Genomic DNA, 25679 nt, shown 5'->3' with positions numbered 1-25679 from the left:
GACGAGAGTAACGAACATGTCACAGATGATTGAAAATGCTATGACAGCTAATGCGTTACTCATTGGAGGATCATCTGGGTTTAAAGGCAGTAAGAACTTGAGCAAGAAAGCTGAAAAATCTGGGCATGCTTCTCGTGATGCTAAAGGGTCTTCAGAGACGAAGTATAAGAAGTTGCCAATGCCCAAGAGGACTTCTGAGGAAAGACAGGCTTTGAGAGATGCTCGGAAATGTTTTTACTGTACAGAAGAGGGACATATGTCATTTAATTGTCCCAAGAGAAAGTCCCAAAAGGACTCTGACAATAAAGGAGAGCCCAAGTCAAAGAAACCAAAGCCTTTTGCGGGGTTAGTTCCTGATCTTGTGGGGGAACAGCCAAGTGGTGAAGCAACAGAGTTGTGCAGGGCATGGGGCAAAATGAGAGATCAGAATGCCTTGATATTCTTTGACACAGGTGCTAGAGCCAACTTCATTTCAGCAGATTTGGCTGGCCGATTGGGGATTCGTGCAGAGGAGATGGGGCCGTTACATGAGGCTAACATGGCTTGTCCAAGGTATGCAGAACCTGTTACTCCTATCATTGGGAAGCTTCCGCTTCATTTGCAGGGTTATGTGGACAGTGAAGAGTTCTTTATCATGCTGTGATGTTTTGTTGGGGATGCCATGGTGCCACAGAGTACATGCGGTGGTGGATACTTACAATAGGAAAATCACTGTGACTCATAGAGGGAAAGAACATGTATTGGATGTAAAACTCAAAGGGGAATTTGTTCCTATTGTATCCGCTTCGGCGATTTCATCAGTAATGAAAAAGCATCTTTCCGCGTACTTGATTTATGTAAAGGATGCACAAGATGATGAGTCTAAGTCTAATTTGTCTATGTTAGATAAGGACAGGACTGATTTCTTATGTGGGTTTCAAGATTGTTTTTCCGAGTCATTGCCAGGAGAACTTCCTCCTGAGAGACCAGAAGATCATGCCATTGATCTAATTCTTGGTAGTACTCCACCGAATAGACCGCCGTACCGTGTTAGTGCTTCCCAATAGGAAGAGATTATGAGACAGGTGCAGGAGCTTTTGAATAAAGGGTTAATACAGCCTAGCTCATCACCCTTTTGCTCACCTGTGCTCTTAGTGCAAAAGAAGGATGGTTCTTGGTGTCAGAATATGCAGCGGAAATGACAACCAAACTTGGGTAGACAAGAGCAAGTAGACTGCAGAAAATAATCAGCACAAGAAACACAGAGAGATAGGTGTGTAAACTCTTCTCTATACACAAGATCTCGAAAAACTGAATGAGAAAGTGGTGGGGGCTGAGGGGCAATATATACATCTCCATGTGAGCAGTCGGCCAGCTACAAATGGTGCCCACGACTGAGAAAATACCCACGACTGCTGAAAATAGTAGTCGGCCAGCTACAGATGCCTACGCCTGAGCAAAGCAAGTCGGCCAGCACTCCTATAGCCCACGACTGATGTAGATCCAGTCGGCCAGCAATAGGGTGCTCCTGGCATCACCTGGCAGCCCTCCAACCACTAGGAAAAATATGGGAAAAATAGGGAAAAAATACGGGGAGTGTGGAAAAATGATATACGGGCGGGCACACCCACAACAGAGGCCCTGGTGTATACAAATAGACAGGAGATGACTTCTAACACCCCCTCTCAGCTCCTGGCTGTGAAACCAACCCCAGGGAGCTGGAGTGCCGCTTGAGCGTAGCCTGAGGTAGAGACTTCGTGAAGAGGTCCGCCGCATTGTCCTCCGTCGAACAATAAAGTAGCAAGATGTCACCCGCCAAGATCTTCACGTACAAAGTGATATTGTATCTTTATATGCTTGGTCCGGGCATGGAAAACCGGGTTCCGAGCAATGGCTATACAACTCTGGTTATCACACTGGATGACTGTGGGCTCCCTCTGTGGAAACCCCATCTCGCCTAGCAGCCTTACAACCTCACAAGCAGCACCACAAGCAGCCCGATACTCTGCCTCTGTCGAAGAAAGGGCAATAGTTGGCTGCTTCTTGCTGCTCCAAGAAACTGCTCCTGAGCCGAGGGTAAAAGTGTATCCTGAAGTAGATCTCCTCGTGTCTGGATCTCCTCCCCAATCTGAGTCACTCCAACCTTGGAGCTTGACTCCATTCCCTCCTGTGTAAAAGAGTCCCAGATCCTTCGTACTCTGCAGATACCGCAAGAGCCGCAATCCTGCGTCCCAATGAGTCTTCAATGGCGTCTGCATAAAAGAGCTCAACAGCCCCACGGAGAAGCTCAAGTCCAATCTGGTGTTCAGCAACCAGATCAATGAACTAACCAACTTCTGGTACTACGAGACATCAACTGGCTCACAAGGATCTGTAACGGTTAACTTTGTGTTCGGGTCCATCGGCGAAGTAATAGGCTTGCAGTTCTCCATCCCAATGGCCTCAAGCAACTCATGAACATACCGCTGCTGAGAGACGAAAAACCCCCTCTGGGTCTGCCAGATCTCCAATCCCAAGAAGAAGTGGAGTAAGCCTAAGTCGGTCATCTCAAACTCCTTTGACAAGGCAGCCTTCGTCACTCCAATGTGCTCCACATGACCGCCGGTGAGAATGAGATCATCCACGTAAAGGATGATAAGTGTGACCATGCCGCGTTCCCGAAAGAGATACAGGTTCGGATCTGCAACCGATCTCTGAAATCCAGTCTGAATAAAGAAGGAATCAATCTTCTGATTCCAAGCCCTCGGAGCCTGCTTAAGACCATACAAGGCCTTACGTAACCTGCAAACCATCCCTTCCGATCCTGGAACAATAAAGCCTGGAGGCTGCTCAACGTACACCTCCTCCTGCAGTCACCATTAAGGAACGCAGATTTTACATCCATCTGGTACACGGGCCACCTCTGAGAAGAAGCAAGGGCAAGAACGGTCCGAATCGTGGTCATCCGTGCTGTCGGTGCAAAGGTATCCTCGTAGTCGATGCCTGGCCGCTGAGCATAACCCTTAGCCACGAGCCTGGCTTTGTGTTTGTCCACCGACCCATCGGCCGCGTACTTGGTCTTAAATACCCATTTGACACCAATGACTGACCGCTTCGACGGCCTTGGTACCAACTCCCAAGTGTTGTTCTTCTCAATGGCATCAAGTTCCACCTGCATGGCTTCCCTCCAAGTATCCTGTGAAAGGGCTTCCTTTACGGAAGTGGGCTCTTTATCCCGCATGATACGAGACATCAGAGCATAGTTCACGTGAAGAAGCTCCGCCGTGTTGCTTTTATCTCGGACTCGATGTGATCTTCGAGAGCCGTCCTCTGTGGTCCACTCGGAGGGTAGCTCCGTGACGCCTGACTCCCGAAGGGTGTCTAACAACCACCTAGGTACTCGAACAGATCGTGGAGCCTCCTATGGTCGCGGGGGCTCACCTCCAGCTGCGGGCTCAATCCTCTGTGATGACTGAGGTGGATCAACTGGAGTGGTAGACTGGGAATCATCATCAGACTCCTCTGGATCTCCAAGAAGTGGCGGCTCCTCGACAGTGGATGCTGGAACATGCTCGTCAAAGACCACATCCCGGCTGACAACAATCTCGTTCCTCTCTGGATCATACAACCTGTATCCCTTGGAAAGAGAGTTATACCCCACAAATACCAGCTTGCGGGACTTGGAGTCAAGCTTCCCCCTCTGCTTCTTCGGAATATGTACATACGCGTCACTCCCAAAGACACGGAAGTGCGAGACATCGGGTTTCCTGCCAAAATATACCTCAAATGGAGTCATATGGGGTACAGAAGTCGTCGGAGAGCGGTTAATGGTATGGACAGCTGTTGCCACAGCCTCACCCCAAAGTGGACGAGGAAGATCACGATGCTCCAGCATGGTCCTCGCCATCTCCACCACAGTCCTGTTCTTACGTTCAACAACTCCATTCTCCGAAGGCGATCCGGTATTGGCCAATTCCCTCTTGATGCCATGATCTGCACAAAACCGGAAAAATACAGTCGAGGAGAATTCACATCCTTTGTCAGCCCTGAGAGTCTTGACCTGAAATCCAGACTCTTTCTCCACCATCACGTGCCAATCCTTGAACCGAGCAAAAGCCTGGTCCTTCTGTGAAAGAAAGTAGACCCACGTGAATCTGGTACAATCATCAACAAGCAGCATGAAGTAGAGAGATCCTCCCAAGGATGGTATCTGCTGTGGTCCACACAAGTCAGTGTGAATCAACTCCAATGGTTTCGAAGCCCGCCTGGAAGCCTGCTTCGGAAAGGATTCCCTGTGCTGCTTACCACGTATGCAAGAACTGCAGCGTCCTTGCCTATTACCAACATTTGGCAAGCCAACCACCATCTGGTCCCGGAAGGCGCGCCGCAAAGCATCCACATTTAAGTGGCCAAAACGAAAGTGCCACAAATCTCCGACTTGAGAGCCTGTCAATGAGGAGAGTGCAGAGAGCTTGTAGATGCCATTCTCCACACCGCTTCCCAAACAACTTTGCCTGTCTCACGGTCCCTTAGAGCAACTGAATGCTCCTCAAATTCCACCCGAAAGCCAGTCTTGCATACCTCATGCACTGACAAAAGATGAAAGCCCAGAGCAGGGACATAAAGAACACGGGAAGCATGCTTGCCCCCCTTGCCGTCGGGAATAATCTCGATCCGGCCCTCACTATGTATCGGAATAGTGGAGTTATCGCCAATAAAAATACGACCTGACTGCCGTTTCAGATCCAGGAAGAAGTCACGGGATGGAGTCATGTGCCTGGAAGCACCACTGTCGAGAATCCATTCCCGGGTATCCTTTGCGGTGAAGCCAACTGCCTCCTCGCTCGAAGATGATGAAGCATCGAAGTCCACCATCTCCAAGTGCACAAATGCCGGAGTCTTCGCAGCTGACGTTGAGGAATCAGCACTCTTCCCTGTCCGCTTAGGGCACTTCCTCCAGTAGTGGCCTTTCTCGCCACAATCATTACACGATCTTTCGGCCTTCAGCTTCTCTCGTTCTGGATCAGGCTTCTTCTCAGAAGACTTCTCCGGTGAAGCCTTCCCTTTGCCCTTGTTGGTATTACGGCCTTTCGACCGTTGGCCAGTTAAGGCCTCCGAACCTCCGCCGTGAGGAGGGTTCGTGAAACGTTCCTCCTGGTCCAAGACCATTGGCACAAGCTCCTCCCAAGTAATGGTGCTGAGCTTGCCACTCGTGATCAACGAGGAATAGAAAGCGGAATACTGACCAGGCAAGTGGGAAAGTAACGTGATGGCCATATCTTCGGATGATATCTCTTTCCCAGCTTGAAGGACTTCCTGCTGAAGGGCCTGCAGCTTGTTAATGTGTTCCCGCATCGTCGAAGACTTTGCAGGGTTCATAACCCGCATCTGCACTTCCAAGGATATCCGCTTCATGGGTGACACCCTGTTGTACAAAGAAGCCAAGTGCTCCCATATGCCTCTCGCCAGCGTCATGTGCTTCACATGGTTGATCACCTGTGGTGTGCAATTGAGGAATATAAACGATCGGACCCTGGCGTTGACACGGTCCCACATGTGTGCCTGTGCCTCTCGGTCCTTCCTCGTCGATAATAACTCCCCTTCCTCAGCTTCCGGCCATGGCACCCCTATGATAATAAAATCAGCAAGGTCATATGACTCCAAAACTGACTCCATCATGACCTTCCAGATGCCGTAATTGGACCCGTCCAACTGACGATCCATTGGGAACGTGGGGAGAGTCGGAATCTTCACGTGCTTCTCGGCCATCTCTAGTAAATCTGCCATCTCGGAGAGTAACCTGAAAGGGTGGGCGGGTGGGAAAAAATCAGAAAATCAGAAAATATGCAAGTGGCTGTCCAGCCCCTTTGCCCGCCTTCCTCTTGCACCTTCTCTTCCCATTCAGCACGAAACAGTCCACCGATCAGCAACCTGTTGCTCCCCCTCTTGCTCAGAAAAACGCCCAAGATCTCCTAGAGCCTAGGGCTCTGATACCATGTCAGAATATGCAGCGGAAATGACAACCAAACTTGGGTAGACAAGAGCAAGTAGACTGCAGAAAATAATCAGCACAAGAAACACAGAGAGATAGGTGTGTAAACTCTTCTCTATACACAAGATCCAGAAAAACTGAATGAGAAAGTGGTGGGGGCTGAGGGGCAATATATACATCTCCATGTGAGCAGGCGGCCAACTACAAATGGTGCCCACGACTGAGAAAATACCCACGACTGCTGAAAATAGCAGTCGGCCAGCTATACAGATGCCTACGCCTGAGCAAAGCAAGTCGGCCAGCACTCCTACAGCCCACGACTGATGTAGATCCAGTTGGCCAGCAATAGGGTGCTCCTGGCATCACCTGGCAGCCCTCCAACCACTAGGAAGAATATGGGAAAAATAGGGAAAAAATACGGGGAGTGTGGAAAAATTATATAAGGGCGGGCACACCCACAACAGAGGCCCTGGTGTATACAAACAGTCAGGAGATGACTTCTAACACTTGGCGCATGTGTATTGATTACAGGGCGTTGAACAAGAATACCATCAAGAATCGATTCCCCATACCGAGGATCGATGACATTTTGGATCGCTTACAGGGCTCCACAGTCTTTAGTCGTATTGACTTGAAAAGCGGGTATCATTAGATACGCATTAGACCCGAGGATGTGCATAAGACAGCATTCCGAACCACGTTTGGGTTGTATGAGTTCTTGGTTATGCCCCTTGGTTTGACAAATGCGCCTGCCACATTTAACAGAATGATGGACAGGATTTTCAGGCCTCATAGAGAGTTTGTGTGCACATTCTTTGATGATATGATTGTGCATTTCCAAACTGAGGAAGAGCATAGAAGGCATTTGGCCATTGTGTTTGCAGAACTCAGAAACCATAGGCTGTTTGTTAATGGCAAGAAGAGTGAGATCTTTTTGCAGGAGAATTTCTTGGGGCATATTGTGTCTAAGCATGGAGTCCGTATGGATCCAGCAAAGGTGGAAGCGATTCTTAATTGGCCAGCTTTGAGGACCGTGCATGATGTACACAATTTTCTAGGATTGTGTTCCTATTACATGCGGTACATACGGTACTTTGCTGAAATTGCTTCGCCTCTTCATGCCTTGACAAAGAAGGCAACTCCGTTTAGATGGGCTGATCGGGAAATTACAGCATTCAAAAAGCTAAAAGAAAAGCTTACTTCGTACCCAGTATTGGTGTTACCGGAGCTCCGAAAGGCTTTTGTTGTCCAGTGTGATGCATGTGGAAGTAGCATTGGTGCTGTTCTCATGCAAGAGGGACATGTCATAGCCTATGAGAGTAGAATATTGCAAGATGCCGAGAAGCATTTACAGGTTTATGAGAAAGAGATGTTGGCTGTAATTCACGCTCTTTCTACATGGAAACACTACTTGCTTGGGGCTGATTTCACTGTGCAGACAGATCATCAGACCTTGCGTTATTTCCTCACGCAAACTAAGCTTTCAGAGAAGCATATGCGTTGGGCAAACTTTTTGTCAATGTTTCACTTCCAGATTGTGCATGTGGAAGGCAAAAAGAATGTAGTGGCAGATGCTTTGTCTCGCAAGCCACAGGTCTCTGCAGTTTCACTTGCTTATCATCATGAGCTTGATGAAATGAAAGAGCAGTATGCCCATGATGAGGACTTTGAAAGGTTGTATGATCAGATGTCTGAGGGTCAGCGGAATGAGCACTATACTCTCAGAGATGGGTTTTTATTGATGCATGGCAGACTGTGTGTTACCAGGCCATTGCGACTCAAGGTTATGATTGAAAGTCATGCTCCACTGTATGCAGGTCATCGAGGTATTGACGCCATGGTCAAAGCAGTGGAGACTTTCTTTTATTGGCCAACCTTGAGAAGAGATGTTGATGCCTTTGTGAGGCAATGCATCGTATGTCAGAAGGTAAAGTTTGACCGTCAGAAGACACCAGGGTTATTACAGCCTTTACCTATTCCAGATAGACCTTGGGAGAGCATTGCCATGGATTTTATATTTGATCTTCCACGGACACAAACGGGTAATGATGGCATTTGGACTATCATATGCAGGTTCAGTAAGCAGGCTCATTTCATTCCCGTGCGTAAGACGATCAAAGTGGATCATATGGTGAAGTTGTTCATGGCGAACATCTTCAAATATCATGGATTGCCTATGTCTATCATTACTGATCGTGATCCACGGATGACGAGTTTATTCTGGAGAGGGTTGTTTGACAACATGGGTACAACTCTCAAGTTTTCATCGTCATTTCATCCACAAACAGATGGTCAGTCAGAAGAGGCTAACTCGACAGTGTTGGATCTTCTCAAGTGTTATGTGTCAGAGCACAAGCAACAATGGGAAAACTATCTTCCTTTGGTGGAGTTTGCATATAACAACACTGTACATACCTCGACAGGCAAGGCGCCTTTCGAGATTGTAGAAGGAGGGAAGAAGGTACCACCCATTTTGCATACAAAGGATAAGATCTGTGAGGCTGATTAGTATGTGGAAAGTTTGGATGAAGCTTATCGGAGGGTTAAGTTGGCACTCCAGAAAACTCAGCAGAAGCAAAAGAAAGCCGCAGACCGTCACAGACGTGATTTACAGTTTGCATTGGGTGATTGGGTTCTTTTGCGCTTTGAAAAGACTAGACTCAAGAAGATGAAGGGTAAAGAAACCGAAGGTACTGAGGCTGACAGTACATCTGTTTATGGGACTTCTATGATATATGTGTACTAGTCACATGGGATTTTGTGGATATGTATGGTTCACAGTAGTATACAACTTGGACTATTACTACGCCATTGTTTTGCGGTGAATGTTGATACATGTGCATGGCTTAGAGAGATTGGGACGCTGATCTTGCCATATCGTATATTTCACTTTGGATATTTTGCTCTATCACCAGAATGCAATCGAGGACGCTTGCCATTTTTTCAAGAGGGGGGTATGTCATGGCCCTGTGAAAATGGAACAGCACAAGTGTGGGCATGGTGGTTGCTGAGTCAAAATATTGAATGATTCACATGGGGGGTGCCCGGATAGAGTTAATGATGTATGGACATCCCTAGGTGTGAAGGGGGGAACTAGAACATTAGAATTTTAATGTTTTGTTGAAAGTTGCCCCTAGGCCTTAGTGGCCCCTAGGGAACTTTAATAACAATTAAAGTTGGGGCCCTAGGATTATTATGGGGAGGGGGCAACTCCACTTTTGGAGTGCATGCCTCTCTCTCTACACTTTCTCTCTCTCTTCTTTTTGGGAAAAAGAAACGTGGAGCAAATGTGTGGGAGGAAGCATGGAAAAGCAAGAGAGCAAGTCGGTTGTTGCAGAATTCTGGTTGCTGTTTTCTCTGTGCAAACTAGCCGTACAGCCCTGTACGGACAGGCTGCTCTGCAGGTACTCTCTTCTGGAACTAGCTGCGCACAGTTTGCTGCGAGTACATCTGCTGTTGCAGGCGGCTGTAGCAGGCGACTGTCTCACAGGTGGCTGCTGGTCCTGGTACAGGCCGTACAGCACTGTACGACTGCAGTACAGTGTACGGACAGGATTGGAGCAGGCGGCACTGGACTGTGCAAGTTCAGTCGGGTACAGCTGAGAGAAGGCGCATCATTACAACTGCAGGCGGCGCGTTTTCTGATACAGATAGAGCCGTACAGTTGCGGGCGGTGCTCTCCTTGGTACAGTGCAGAATTTTTAGGTCTGTACAGTCAAGTACAGCATTGAGGTGGATGCAAAGAGGAAGGTACAGACAAGTACATACACGTGTGAATCAGGGTTGTTGAAACAAGTGCCTGCAAGTACAGATTGGTACTGTTACTTCCTCCAGTGCAGATCCACGAGCTGATTTTGGTAAGCTCTGCATCTGTTCATCTATCTCTCTTTCTATTGCCTTATGTTTGTTGCAGATTTGATCTATCTGGCCCCTTGTGAGAGGAGGGGTATGGTAGATTGAAAAGGGTGGAGACAGAGGTTGAACAGTACATGTATGTATGAGCTGAGATGTTGAATCATGTGCTTGAGATATGCCAGATGTATGCTCATGGCTGCCCTGCTTAGTGGTCTTGGCTGATCAGAGGGAGGCACAGTGTGTTGCTTTGAGATACAGATCTGTGTGCGTGAATCCTCTGTGCTAAGAGGGATTGTGGGCTGTCAGATTGGAGTCTGGACATACAGGTGTAATCTCTTGGCTGATTTTGTTATACTCAGCCTTTCATACTTTTGAAATTGAATAAAGAAATACCGCAAGGGGCGCCAAGCTTTGGGGCCAACAGGTGTCGCTTTGTTTTCAGATTTGGGCACTCTAGCTCCAATCTGTCTTGTTTTCACATCTAGACTACAAGTGGACGGGTGACTGCTAGTCTACCGCACTCTGGTTTCTATCAGAGGCCGGTTTCATGTGCCTCTGTGTATATGCCCGGAAATGCCTGGTGGATTAGTGTTCCATTGGGTCTGGTACCTTGTGTACTTGCTTGGAGCACGTCTATTTTGGTATAGTCTCATGAACGGGGATTGTCCATACCAATGCTGCATTGCATAGCATCTTTATGTGCTTGCTTACAATTGAAATTGCATGCTGTTTTCATGCTTGCTTGACCAATGTGTAGTTCCGGGTAAGGGAACGCCCGCCCGTGGACCGTGCGTGTGAAACTGTATGCTAACATGGTTATGTGGCATGTGACAAGTGGCAAGTATTGGTCATAAACCTAGCCTTAGGAATTAGCGCTAATTTATAAGTGAGTGTGTACACACTTCATGGAGTTTTGGGCGACTAAAACTCACTTATAAATTATGACCAGCCTGGTGTTCACACACACTGATGTTCCGAGTTGGACAAAACCTAATTCCCACCGCCCAGACCTTATCCCCTTTGGACAAAGGGAGTAACCAACCATTTGTCCGTTCTAGCTTGCACCACATAGCATCTACATGACACCTAGAGTGGACAACTCACCACCTCACTCTCTCCTCCCTCTAGAAGTAGGCGCCTCCTTCATGAGGCCTCTTGGGTTATATTTTTTGCACTTTCTTCTTCCCAACTCTATATCCAAGCTTGCTAGGGTGTTTCCCAAGCTTTCAAGAGTGTTTCCAGGTGCTATTCACTCTCCCACACACTCCCAATGATGAAATTCAGCAAAACAGCTCTCTTTCTTGCTGTAATTTCTGGTCTTTTTACTGAAAATCCTAATTTCAGCCTTCCTTTCTCAAGTTGAACCATAGGGGAAGCTTTCCCAGGGTTCCCTTCATCCTCTTGAAGACTTTTGTCGTGAAGAATTGTGACAAATCGAAGATTTCAACACGCCAAGCACTTCTATCAAGAAGACTTCCGCTGTCATCGACACTACTTACATTTAACTTGGTTGAACACAATGCTAATCAATACACTTATATACACCAAGATTTAATGGACAACATGCTCAATACCAGAAGTAATTTGCTGAAATTGACAAGAGACGCACAATGAGCCGGAACTGCCGGCTCCTCCCTCAAATAAAGTATATTGATCTTGGGAGAATCAAGTACATAGTGTCATGGGTATTTTTGACCAGATTTCCATACCAATGCATATAATAACGGTATTGCAAACAAAGTGGTTGTCGGTGTAGACTTGCAACTCACACTACCCTCTCAAGTGCCCATGTTCCCTACTATCTGCTCTCTATTGTTCCAACACATGGTAGCAACAATCTGCAAGAGAGCACATAGGACAAGAGAACACTACACATGGTATGTGATCTTGGAGTCCGGTTCCTCCCTCCTACTACTTGCTTTCATATTTAAGCATAAAACCTTACCAATTGCAAGTAGAGTCGATGACAGCGGAAGTCTTTGCGATGGAAGCGCTTGGAGTGTTGAAATCTTCGATTTGTCACAATTCTTTTCGACAAAAGTCTTCAAGAGGATGAAGGGAATCTTGAGAAAGCTTCCCCTATGATTCAACTTGAGAAAGGAAGGCTAAAATTAGGGTTTTTAGTAAAAAGACCAGAAATTATGGTAAGAAAGAGAGCTGTTTTGCTGAATTTAGTCATTGGGAGTGTGTGGGAGAGTGAATAGCACCCAAAAACACTCTTGGAAGCTTGGGAAACTCCCTAGCAAGCTTGGATATGGAGTTGGGAAGGAGAAAATGTAGAAAATACAGCCCAAGAGGTCCCATGAAGGGGACGCCTACTTCTAGAGAGAGGAAAGAGTGAGGTGGTGAGTTGTCCATTCTAGGTGTCATGTAGATGCTATGTGGTGCAAGCTAGAACGGACACATGGTTGGTTACTCCCTTTGTACCATAGTTGTCACGGTACGAAAATACGATACCGTACGATACATACCGTACGCGAATTTTTGGTACGATATGAAATTTTCTGATATCGTACGATAAAATACGGTTTTTTTAAACACTTACAAACTATGGAGCTTCAAGCTTGAATGTGAGGGAAGGTTGGAGGAGTCTACAGTGCTTGAGGAACCAGAACATGGAGATGTGTCTCTCCAGTTGGATCTCCCAATTGTCTCCAAAAAAGAACCTGTATGGGTAATGCAATACCAAAGGTCTCCCAGTGTAGCGTTTATGACTAAGGGACTATCCTTGCACAAATACGAGCAGTGCATCTAGGGTGATAGGTTTAGAGACTCCTCTCTAGATCAAAATGGCCATGTCCAAATCTTCTCCCTCGTACATAACTTGAGGATTTGATTGTCTAGCCTACCTATACCAGGGATCTCCAAGTGATGTAGCAAGATTCTCTCATCCTACCAATCATGTGTACACTACTAGTCTACCTTGCCAGATTTTTAAGGTCTCTCAGTAACCCCATATGGAATACTAAGTGGACACGAAAGTTGTGAAGTATTGTGGGCATTTGGGATCTTCGTTAAGCAAGATTTCTATATTTTTTTAGCATTTGGAATTTTTTTCTCAAGGTGGGGGTGGGGGGGGGAATAAAAAATAAAAAAAATATTGTACCGCACGATATCGTACCATACGAACCGTCCGGTACGAATGGGTTCGTACCGGTACGAGAAACAACTACGCTTTGTACAAAGGCGATAAGGTCTGGGTGGTGAGCATTGGATTTTGTCTACCTCGGGACATCAGTGTGTGTGAACACCGGGTTGGTTATAATTTATGAGTGAGTTTTGGTCGCCCAAAACTTAATGAAGTGTGTACACACTCACTTATAAATTAGTGCTAATTCCTAAGGCTAGGTTTATGACCAATACTTATCACCTGTCACATGCCACATAACCATGTTAGGAGACACTTTCACACGCATGGTTCACGGGCTGGCGTCCCCTTAGCCGGAACTACACATTGGTCAAGCAAGCATGAAAGCAGCATGCAATTTCAATTGCAAGCAAGCACATAAAGATGCTATGCAATGTAGTATTGGTATGGACAATCCCCGTTCATGAGACTATACCAAAATAGGTGTGCTTCAGGCAAGTACACGAGGTGCCAGACCCAATGGAATACCAATCCATTAGGCATTTCTGGGCATGTACATAGAGGCACAAGTTCCAACGGAAAGCCAATTCCACAGTATCACATGAGTGGCATCAATCCTTGGCATATACAACTGCTATGGACAACAGTCCAATGTACATACATGATGAGAAAGCACAGGTGGACCAATTGGGTGGCCAAATGGTGACATGTGGTGTAAAATGTCTATTTAGGTCTTGTTTGGTGTGAGCGCTCCTTATTAAGGGTTAGGTCAAAAGATAAGGCTCAGTGTCTATAAAAGCATGTACTTGGGTCCTTCATTCTTACATTAATGAGTACCATTCAAGTTGTGCAAACTCTCTCTCATACTTGAGCTCTATTGCATCTCTCTCTCCCTCTAACCCTTACACTCCATGGCTTGAGCTTCATCTCCTCCAAGCTTCACCATCTTCTACATCTACACATCCTCATTGTGGTGATCTTGTTTGAACCTCCATAGATCTTGGGTTGTCCCTTTTTCTACAAAGAGGCTTATAAGTTAGTTATAAGTAATTATAGGGTTTAAAGCTCATAAAAACACTGAGGCTAATTATAAAGCCTAATGGCCTATATAAGTGAAACCTAGGCTCATAAGTTATTATGATCGTCGGGTACGCCATTGTCAAGCATGGCCCATCGGGGATGTTCACCGTGACGACACCTGCAGGGTGTGGCGTAGTGGTATGGGACGCTAGGTCTTATTGTGGGGAGCTTCTATAAAGATGTAGCTATGGCCTCCAGCTTGGGGATGAGTTTGGAGGACTTTGGTTGGGAGGTGCACCTTAAGCCTCGCTCCTATGTGGTTCCATGTTGGATAGTTCCAGGGCTTGGTCATGGAGGACCTTACAATGTCTGTTGTTTGCATGTGTATATGTCTTGCAAGCGCTCTTTGGGAAGATAAGTGGATGCTACATGGATGGAGAGAGAGAGAGAGAGAGAGAGAGAGAGAGAGAGAGAGATTAACATCTGCGAAAGGCCAAAGTGGCCTATGAGACCAAAACATAGTACACAGCTGATGGTGTCTCATCAAAAGTAAGACAAAAAGGACTAAAAAGTCCTAAAACAGTCATAAAGAGAGAGAAATGAAATGATATATTAACGTCTCTAAGAGGCCATAATGGCCCATGAGACCAAAACTGAGAGTACATTTGAAGTTGGTGTCTCATCAAAGAGAACAACCAAATGAAACTGAAAAGTACAATAAACTAACTGTCTTACCGTTACCAAATCAAAGAGAGAGAGAGAGAGAGAGAGAGAGAGAGAGAGAGAGAGAGAGAGCCTGGTGGAAATGTAGAGTTTTGGAGGAGAGGCTAAGGCAAAGTGAAGTTGAAGAAAAATGAAGATAGGCGAAGGGAGGGAGAAAAAGGGACACAGTGGAAGGAAAGGGGCAGTTTGAGCAGGGTGAGCAATACATTTTTATCAGGGGCAAATGAGGAGTTATATTTGTTATATCGAATTGTTTATTATGATGATGAGTCATTAGCTTGCCATCCAATCAAGAAGCTTGACTTTAAATGACTAAAAGATGAAGTAGAACATGCCCCACACAAAGCATACCACAATAGGACCCTAGTTGGCAAACAAAGAATGAATTCTTGCAAAATAGCTTTATGCCTTTTTGGCTACATTGAGGCCTATTAAATCTGTGAGGTTTAAAAGGCATTTAGGTAGCAAAATTAGTTACATTCTGACGTGTATTGCCAATGCAATACGAGATACTCGAGCAATCTTGTGCTGAAGCGTACCCCATCACGCACACTTGCACGCACGCAGGTGCGCAAGAAAATAAATAAATTTCCGTGCTGTATTTCTCTTGCTGCTGTTCTGCTTCCTCCCTCCCATTGTTACGATTTTGGGACATCAGCTTAAGCTTAACCAAAAGAAAATCAAGCCCCAGGGACCCGGAAAGAAGAGATGCATACATGTAGGCTACCAAAGGCTTATGTGAAAACGTGATACCCATTTAAATAGAATCAAGTAAGAGCTCTATGAATGAAATGCCCTTTTTGGAGAAGTGCAAGTTGGACTACTTTCAGAAAGGGAAGTTAGCTTTCTAAAAAGTGATTACTTATATTGTAACTAATAAGACTTTTATACTAATAAGACCTCACAAAAATCAATCAATTTTGAACTCCTCAATCGTGCTTCTTACTACGCAAACTCATTTGAAAATCATGTCAGCCTTTTTCTCTCTATTTTCTCCATTCGTCAAGGTTTGTATGCATGTTCACATTCATATATTGTGTGTATGTGTGTATGTATGTATTATTATATAATTAAGCAAACCAGATGTATATTCATATACATATTCATGTAAATCTAGTACTATGGGTTCAACTCACGGCATTCCTGCTTTGATCTCATGCATTGCAGGGAACTATTTAATAGCCTATACATTCTGAATCATCTGTGCAACAGATCTGCCATGATATAAACAACTGGGGTCTCTAATGTCTGCAGTAGCAGCTTTGCATCTTTGTCTGAGATCTTGTGATGGCAAAAGTACAGTGCACACTGAACTGTTTTGGTCAGAATATATGTTGTTTTCTACCATGCATTAAGTATTTGTCGACATTTTTTTGTCTTCAGGAATGAGTTTTTTGTGAAGAGGAGAAGGCTTATGGATTCATACAGTAAGGATAAACACCTGCACGATAAAGATTTTTCACCAAATCTTAGAAATAATGAGCTGTCTTCTATGGAAGAAAGTCAAGAACCGTCCCAGCCACGTTTTGGTGGAGAAGAACCACTAGAAGTTCAGTTGAGGTTTGATTTGGGAAGTCTTGTAGATGCACAGGTGCTGCTTGATACCCATGGGCCTAGAGAGAGTCATTGGGATTTTATGAGACAAGAGCAAGGCGGCTTTCAGGCCTCCTCAGAGGAAAATGCCTCTCTTCTGGCTCATGTGAAACAGGATGAAATGAAGTCTTTTGACAACTGTGAAGCCTGGCCAAGATCTTCTAGTCAAGTGGACACCCAGTTCTTTATAGATGCCCAGGATGATGACAGTATGATCACAGACGCATTTGGAGCAAAAGATAAGAACACGGTTGACTTAGTTGAACATGAAAGAGGTCCACTGGTATCTTCTTATAGGCACCATGATGAAGCAACTGCATGGATTGATGGTAGTGGAAAGGGGCAACTGAAAGGGAAAGATCCCGGTGATGATAACTTTTGCAAGGAAGAGGGTTCCTACCATCAGCTCAATGAGAGAGAGACTATGGAGACCTCGCAACTCGTGGTACGGAGACCTGACACTAGGGATACTTGTGAAGCAAGCAGAAGCTCTACAGAATTCAACTCCCCCAATCCAGACAATGCACGAGCTCAGATGAATGAAAACAAAGAAAGTCAAGAGACAGAAGAGTTATCACCCTCAAAGACTGATCTAATGATGGAGCCCGCTTTAAATTCAGGACAGAATGGCAGTGAAGATAAGTCAGGGTCAGCGACAGAGACTCCAAATGAGCCTGGATCGCAAGGTAAGCTAAATGCCTTAGAGGGAGAAAGCGGCTCCTGCGGAGAAGAAGGTTTGCAGGAGCCTTCGTTGGACTGCAGTGAGAAAACACAAACAGAGGTTGGCAAAGTAGAGGCTTCAAATACTGATGTTATTGAGAAGTTAGCAGAACAAACAGGGCTAGATGTGGATACGTTGGCAGAAAAGCCAAGCGGGCAGGTTGGCTCTACCATGGATACTCAGGACTTGCATGTTGAGGAGGAATCAGAGATGGTTGCCCTTACCGTCATAAAGGTAGATAATGCAATTCCACCTGCAAATCCTGGGATCATTTCAGAGGCAGATATGCCAAGCGTGAGGCCAGAGTTAGTGGAGAGGGACAATGAAGTAGTTCAGGCTTTGAGTAAGGCAATTCAGGATGTGCAGGAAACGGAGACAGAAACTGCTTCCTGCTCCCATGTGATGGCGAATTGTGCAAGTCCAAGTTCTGAAAGAGAGACACTAGATGTGATGCCAGACTCAGTTAAAAAACGAAGTGCCCCAGGTTCTTCTTGTCCTGACTTTGACAGTACCCTACAAGGTTTTGAGGGAGTGAAAACCACTGAGCTTCCAGTGCTGGGAAACTCTGTAGAACAAGGTATCAGTAACCAGTCAAAGGTATCCCATAGTGAGGACATAGATGGTATGCATATTGGTTCTGAAGTAGAACCCCGTGAAGAGTGTGGAAAAGTTGGTGAAGCTAAAGTTAAGACGGGGGCAGCTCTAGAACTACAAGGACAAGCTGCAGATGAAGTAGCAATCATAGAGCAGACAGACACTGATCTAGCTGGTCACAAAGGAGTTGCAGAAATGGAGCTTTTGACTTCTGAACAGAAGGTGCAGCGTCCAGAGTCTGCTGCTAGTGAAGGGAATGGCTGTGTATCTAGGCAAGGTGCCACAGATATATGCGTAGGAGCAGAAAATGTAGAAAGTGCCACTAGGTGTAATAACACAAAGCAGGAAGCAGGAAACAAAGATAGTGACACTGATGCCGTTTTGAGTGGAGTTCTCCCAGGTGTAATTCCAAAGACCTCTTCTGGAAAAGCTCCTTGTGAAGGGTCCACAGAAAATCTGGTGGAACCATCTCAGCTGTCCACATGTCCGGATGATGGTCCAAGGCCTGCAGACGGCAGCTTGCCAAAATCTAAGGATTGTGCTGAGCATGATGCTAAGGATGATACAAACCTGGCACAGGAAGGCAGACAAAGAGATGGCTTTTCAGATGCTTTGACAGCCAAAGATTCCTCTTTAGGAGACGAAGCTATGAAAAGGCAGAGTGAGGCACGCTGTGATGATGAAAGCTCATTGCAAGGCACATCTAAGGGACTTATCACAGATGGCAGTGAAGCCTCATCCCAAGAGGCAAGTGGGAGGCATCATGGTGGTGATCACAGCATTGCGGATTCTTCAGTTTTTTCTGTGAAACCTAATCTTTTTGATAAAGATAGCATTTTAACATTAGAGAAAGAGAATACTCAGTCAGGTGGAGGATTGCATGTACTGCTTGACGTTCACAAAGAGGCTACTTCAGGCGATTCTGTACTTAATAAAGCTTCAGAACAGGATCAGCCCAAGGAGATTGAAAGTAAAGGTTCTGAAGAAAGAAACGTTTTGACAGATATGCAAACCATCAACACAGATGATACTATTACAAGACAATCTGAAATCACTGGTTTAACTACGACGACTGCCACATCTGGATCTCATCAGGTAAAGTTTAGGCATCTGTATAGATTTAAACAGTAAGAAGTTAGAACTGCCTACATACATACATACATATGTATGCACATACATACATGCTTTCATGCACCCACTCACTCATATATGCTCTTGGCCCTATTAATAACCTTGCACTATCCATAGCCAACTGCTAACCCACGTTACACCTTTGATGACTCATAGAGCAATTATCCTATCCCTTAGCTGGTCCATTGCAAGGTTATAACACAATTGCATCTGTGCGTCATGTGTGATGCGTGTATGCCACATACATGCATCATACAAACATACATACATGTATGCATGCCACATGCATACGTTTATACATAAATACATATGATAAAAGCTTTCTAACTTGTTTCACTTCAAACTCAGTCAAGGGTCTACTAAGTTAAGGATGCTTGAATGTTTCAAAGGTCAAGGTGATATTAGCGATTGTATTAACATATGCTCTTCTTGGTCTTGGATGGGCAGCTTGCTTCAAGTGTGATGCCCAATGTCACCGCCCTACAAGCCAAGGTCAGCAAGAGTAAATCAGATGCTGCTACACGCAATAATAGATTAAAGGATAGTGCTCGGGCTAGTCCACTTCAACTGAGGTCAGATCAAGAACCAAAAAGTACTGGCAAAGAAAGTTCTGGAAGACGCAAAACAGCTTCCAAAGTTTTAAGTCAAAACAAGGGCACTGAAGGTCTGGAGGGATATGCAAGTCCTCCAAAATCAGGATCCAAAAGCACTTCAGGCCATCGGAAAAGGAAGGGAAGCTCCTCTTTGATTCTTCAAGATGGCAAGGCTTCTACTATGGCACAGGAGGGTTTTCAAACTCCTCCAAATCTGAACAAAACTGCCTTCTCAATCAATGCTAGGCGGCAGCAGCAGCAGCATTCTTTGCCAGATCTAAATGTGACTGAGGCAGTAGTGCCCATGGTTTTGCCTGTGCAACCCTTCAGTGAGCCACAACAAGTGCAATTGCGTGCCCAAATTCTTGTTTATGGCTCTCTTATGTAAGTTTGATACCAACTATGATGCTTCTATGTTTAACGCTGCTCATTTGCACTCTATGGGCACTATAAATCAAGTTTTGATTTCTTTAAATGCTGTTTGGTTTGAATAATGGCCTTCCAGCCAGGGGGGTGCACCGGAAGAGGCATTGATGGTTGCAGCATTCTCCAATGTTACTGGAGGTTTGTACCACATCTTCACCTTGAATAGGAAGTATGTTGGAGATTCTTGCTTGATTACTGGCCAGAGCTTCAGTCTTTACCTCAAAAATATTTCTTGCTAAACATAAACTGGCACATTATGTTGTCAGTTCTAATTTTGGGCCTTTATCACACTCTTGTATGTGTGCAGTCCCTAGACGAGAAGCAGGGCGAGACTTGGAAGGATCAGGACGAGCTCTTTGGGAGAAACAATGGCAGGCAGCTGTAGAAAGGATCCATACTAAAAGCTCCCTTAACACACCAAGAGATCCAACTCATTCAACTGGGGTTCTTGTGTCTGGCTTGCCTTCTGCTTCATCAGCTAGAGCATCTGAAGAAGGTCCACGGGCTAACAGCAGTCTAGGAGCTGCAATCAGTACAGTAGATGCTAGAAATGTTACGGTTTCACATGCAAGGCTTCCAGACATCCATGGCTCAAAAGGCCATTCTTCTCGCCTGAGACAGAGTGCTGAGTCCGGGGCGGGTAAGGCTGCCAGCAGGAGTAACCAATCAGCTGCTGTGAACGTGGCTCCGGGGCCTAGCACATCAACAGCGGCGATACGCTCAATGACCTCTCCATTAGGTGACAGTTATGTAATTCAATCTACTAAACCACATGTTGATCTACAGCAAACTACAGGCTGGACGTACTTTCCAACACCGCCTCCAGGACCTTTTCTGCCTGGAGCACCACAGTGGGTCTCTCCTCCCTCATTCTCTGGACCATGGATATCACAAACTCAAGCGGCTGTGCACAACCCCCCCTCAGCTTTGTTTACACATGCTCAAGCTGTTGTGAGCTCCGATCTGACACCTGAAATATCTGGAGCTAGAAGAAATACATCTCCCTCATCCCGATCAGTTGTGCCAGTTAGCTCCATTGTACCTACACTTAACATACCAGTTGTGAGGTCTCTGTCTGTTACCTCGACTGCTGCGGCTGATACAGTGCAGAAAAGGCAGACTGCTTCAGAATCTAGACCTCAAAAGAGGAAGAAAACTCAGTCTGAACCTTTTGGATTGCCTGTAGATGTGGTGTCAAATACACATCTTGCAGTAGGTTCCGCTTCTCATGTTGGCAATCAAGCAACATCAAGTCCCAATGTGCCAATCTGGAGTTCAGGGCAGGTTAGCTTAGTGTCATCTAGTCCCTTTATCTTGCCACCATTTACCTCTCCAGAGTCTCTTGCCATGGTGGTCGCTAATACCCAGGTAACGAGGACCTTTTCAGAGACATCTATGGTGGCTTTGCCTGCTGATAAGGTTCCAATCCCCAGCTCAACTAACATGTTTAGAGCTGCTCCCCCTAATCCTATTGCTGAAAACCAGCTTGAGAAGTCCATCAACTTCCAGAATTTGACTAGCCAGCTGGAGCAAGCAAAGGCAAGCGCAGAGGAAGCCTCTTCAGTAGCAGCTTCTGCTGTCAGAGAGAGTGAGTACATGTGGAGTCAGTTGAAAGCTCAGAAAAGTTCTGGCCTCACTCAAGACATAGAAATACACTTGGTTTCTTCGGCTATTGCGATGACAACAGCTGCTTCAGTTGCTAAAGCTGCAGCAGCAGCAGCTAGAGCTGCTTATGAGGCGGCTATTCATGCAAAAATGATGAGAGAAGATGCCCTCGGATCCAGTAAACAGGCAAAGGGGGACCAATCGTCCAGACTCCTGCAAGACAAAGCTGATAGCAACGTGTCTCAAACTTGGCAGATGCCAGAGAATTGTAACTCAATAATGGCCGCTGCAAAAATGGCCTCCAGAAAGAGGCTTGAAGCTGCATCTGCTGCTAGAATGAGAGCAGAGAATTTTGACTCAGTTGTAAGAGCAGCAGAACTAGCCACTAATGCTGTCTCCCAAGTTGGAGCTGTAATGGCAATGGGTGAGTCTGCTCCTTTTACTTTAGAGATGCTCATGGAGGCTGGTCCTGAAGGGCTCCTTAGGCTGCTATCACCGGGCCCCTTGCAGGACAAAGAGAAATCAAATCCAAAGGGAACGGGAGTGCAAACTCCAAGCAAGAAGAGTACAGTCAAGAAAAAGGATTCAGAAGAGAAAGAAAAAAGATCATTTAAGAAGAATAATAGTGGTCTGAAGGAAACTTCAATTTTGAAAGCAGCACAGGTGGATAATAGGACAACTGAACCTATAACTCTTGGTCGGCCAGAAAATGATGATACGGGACGTGATGCAGAACCAGGTGTTCGACCGATGGCTGATTCTAGCCAAAAAAGAGCCCTGGACCATGTAGCAGTAGACACACAAATATCTAAAGAGGGTATACCATCCATTGAGACAGAGGGTGTCTTGAGGATGGAGCATGGAGTTTCAGTCACTGCTGCTAATCAGATAGTCAAGGATTCTCTTGTTGAGGTTAGCTCCTCTCGACTTTTGTTGTTCCTGTATGCTGCTGATTTCCTCTGGTTTCTGGACTGTCGATGGCTATCTCATTTTTGTCCAGGTTCTGTCTGACGAGAAGGGCCTTCGTGGAGTATGGTTTTCTGCAAAAGTTCAAAATGTAGGTGGTGGAAAGGTGTTGGTGCTTTACGATGAACTACTATCAGATGATGGTCAGTAGAGTAAATCTTTTCCTGTCTGAAGCAAGATACATGTATTTTGGAAAGTGTAGATTCCATAGGTTTCGGATCTCATGGAAGCCTTCCTTGTGATGCAACAGGCTCTAATCCACTTGAGGAGTGGATTCATCTGGAGGGATCACCCAGTAAAGCACCTAGGGTGCGCTTAGCACATCCAAATATGAACATTGGTTTTGAGGGCACACGAAAAAGGAGGAGGGAAGCTATGGGCAATTACAAGTGGTCTGTAGGAGACCGAGTCGACGCATTGATTCGGGATGGGTATGTAAAAGCGTTTTTGTTGATTACTTGTATTGCTTTATAGAAAGCTTCGATGGGGCATCGTGCTTTTTTTTTTTTGGTTTCATGACAAATTTCAAATAAACGTGAGTTGTGATGCCGGGGGTCTAGGTGGTGGGAAGGAGAAATCAAGGAGATAGTTGAAGATGGTGAAAGCAAGGTCAAAGTTTTTTTCCCAGGTAAGAATCATCAAATAGTCACACTCTTCCTATGGCTCTTTGTACTATACTCAGTGTTTCTTCTGCTATTCAGGGGAGGGTGACACATCTTTAATCAAAACATCAAAGCTGAGACCGTCTTTGGTGTGGAGTAATGGGCAGTGGGTCTTGTGGACTGATACCAAGCAGGAAAACAATGTACCCTTTAGAGCCAGCAACGACACACACGAGGTACACGGCATTTGCATTTTCCAAAAAATAGGGCGAAAAAGTTTCAAGTCTGGTTTTTTTGACGATGGTTGCTGCCATTGCATGTCTCCTTGTCATGTCAGGGTGAGACTCCCATTGCAAAGCGGCAGAAAACTGAGAAATCCCAAGCAAGCACTGGCAATGTATCGAAGCAGAAGGCCTTGGGAGCAAGTACAATTGGAAAGGCGCCAATCCACAAGGAAGGGAGTGATCTTGATAGTGCTGCTGCCAAGTTGCACAAGGATGGCAAAGGCTTTGCTGAAGATGGAGTAGATAAATCCAAGCAGCAAGGGCCCAAGGTTGTGTTTGGAGTTCCGAAACCAACAAAGAAGAGAAAGTTCATCGAAGTCAGCAAGCATTATGTTTCTAGCAGAGGAGCACGAAGCACCCTTGATGTTAAGGCCACTAGAAAGCACGAAGATCCTGCTGTTACCATGTTAGAACTTCGCATGGGATCTGCAGAAACAAGCAAATCAGATGGGTCAAAGGCAAAGAAGAAGGTTCCTTCTAGTCAGAAAGCAAGAGCACATAAAGGAGCTGAGGGTGTCGAAACAGCTCAAACAAAAAGTAGTGTTGCGATGAATCAGAAGGAGAAGCCTTTTTCTGATACCAAGACTTTTCAACGAAAAGATGCACTGACTAGAGAAGGATTGCCTTTGGGGTCCAAGAATGCAGAAGGGAAGTTGATGAGAAAGAAGGTGCCTTCAGATGGGGGTCAGACAGAGTCCCAAAAGCAACCTGAAGTTATCCCTACTGGAGAGGCCATTGTGCAGAAGTTAGCTTCTCCCACTAGTGCTGCTACCTTGGAGAACTTGAAGGAAAAAGCGTCTTCTGTTCTAGTCAAGGAAAGTGGAAAAGAGCCTTCTCATCTAGTCAAGGAAAGTGGAAAAGAGCCTTCTCATCTAGTCAAGCAAATTGAGAAATCTGCCAAGGAAAGTGAGAAACAAACTTCTCATCCAGTCAAGGAAAGTGAGACAGAACCTTCCAATCCTGTGCAGGAAAGCGAAAAGCAACCTTCTCAACCAGTTCAGGGAAGCGAGAAACCTTCTCATCCAGTTAATGAAAGGGAGAAACAACTTCCTCATCCAGTGAAGGAAAGCGAGAAGAAACCTTCTCATCCAGCCAAGGAAAGCGAGAAACTTTCTCAACCAGTCAAGAAAAGCGAGAAACAACCTTCTCAGCCAGTCAAGGAAAGTGAAAAACCTGCTCATCTAGTTAAGGGAAGCCAGAAACAACTTTCCATTCCAGTCAAGGAAAGCGAAAAACCCTCTCAGCCAGTCAAGGAAAGCGAGGAACAACCTTTGAATCCAGGCATGGAAAGGGAAAAACAGCCTTCTAATCCAGTGAAGGGAAGTGAGAAACAACCTTCTCAGCTAACCAAGGAGAATGACAAGGGTAAAGATGTAGGGAAATCAGGATCAGAAATCTGGGAGCCAAGGAGGACAAGCAGGAAAATTCAACCTACTTCAAAGGTAATATTGCTTTTTCTCCATGCGGTGGATAGCTGTCAGCTGTCTTTGCTGTGTGGAACCTGCTGTGCGTGCATGTGCAGTGGGTGTGTTTTGGTGTGCATGTCTCTGTGGTTTGATTTTTTTTTTAAAAAGAGAAAAAAAAAGACCTTATGATAAACCAGTACCACCATGTCTCTTTTTTGGCTGCCTCCCCCTTCGTGTCACGCGGTGCATGTGTACAAGGGTATGTACAACTGTTTATATCAATAAAGAAGTTATTAAAGATTTCGCATCCTTGAGACAAAAGAGGCGAGTTGCAGTTGGGAATGCTATGTCTGTGTGCTAGGCCATGGCACGGGTTGTATATGACATCCCCTCTTGCTAAACTTGATGACGGGGTGGACACTGGACTACTGACCTTGACTTACTACTTTTAACCTTCTACTTTGACACTTTGTCTGAACAACTTCCACTTCTGATCTCCACTTGTGAGTGCTACACCGTAGTAGGGACTAAAGATGAGCGGTAAAGGTATCTTGTATGTCTAGACGCCTTTTACAATGCTTGGAACCTGTCCGTACAGCTGCTTTCTGACCACACTCTAGACTTGCCATTCTACCCTCATCCCTGACTTGTCCACACGGCTGGGTGCATGACAGTTCTACAGTCTTTTCACATGGGGTAAAGACTTCACATATGTAAGAGCATGTAGAAAAGGGATCCTTCTCTCATAGGTGTGGGTTAGATAACCCAAAAAAGGCAGGCCTCCATCTCTTTTAACAACCCTGCACAAAAAAATCAAAAGCAGGAGAGCCTTTTTTGTTGTTGCTGCTATTCATGCGTTTTTAAAGAGAGATCATCAATCATTTTCTGCTGAAATATCAAAAGATGGATTTTGTAAGGACAAGCCTCTCTTGCACTCATCAAAGATGCAAATCATGTGAATGTCAGGGTGAGGTTAAGAGGAGCAACATATGACAAATGATGCAGGCTATGGGACACTGGATTCGGTTTATTTCAGCATGGAGGATGATGTGCAGCCTGATTTGAGGGCTTTTTCTGAATCCCTAGACGAGCCCTGTCCAAGCCCTGAAGGCGTGGCCAAGA

The 25679-nt window shown here is 45.5% G+C and overlaps 1 protein-coding gene across 3 annotated transcripts in view; it reads left to right on the top strand.

Moving 5' to 3' along the window:
- The window catches only part of G2484-1 (protein), a 68547-nt gene that overhangs the window by 30530 nt on the left and 12338 nt on the right, over window positions 1-25679 (top strand). For 2 of the 3 annotated variants that reach the window (XM_086810690.1, XM_086810691.1), the window contains exons 2-10: window positions 16020-18639; window positions 19123-19652; window positions 19774-19832; window positions 20002-22211; window positions 22300-22408; window positions 22516-22696; window positions 22826-22893; window positions 22967-23103; window positions 23205-24593. In XM_086810690.1, coding sequence (XP_086666816.1) covers window positions 16051-18639; window positions 19123-19652; window positions 19774-19832; window positions 20002-22211; window positions 22300-22408; window positions 22516-22696; window positions 22826-22893; window positions 22967-23103; window positions 23205-24593 — 7272 coding nt within the window. In that variant the 5' untranslated portion in view covers window positions 16020-16050. The remainder of the gene's footprint in view (window positions 1-16019; window positions 18640-19122; window positions 19653-19773; window positions 19833-20001; window positions 22212-22299; window positions 22409-22515; window positions 22697-22825; window positions 22894-22966; window positions 23104-23204; window positions 24594-25679) is intronic. The other variant, XM_086810692.1, reaches the window with a different exon arrangement.

Source organism: Cibotium barometz, chromosome 16, assembly GCF_041138505.1.
Source record: "Cibotium barometz isolate CiBa-2024 chromosome 16, ASM4113850v1, whole genome shotgun sequence".
Taxonomy (NCBI): Eukaryota; Viridiplantae; Streptophyta; class Polypodiopsida; order Cyatheales; family Cibotiaceae; genus Cibotium; species Cibotium barometz.
The sequence above is the reverse complement of the archived record's forward strand: the minus strand, read 5'-3'. Positions and strand labels throughout refer to the sequence as shown.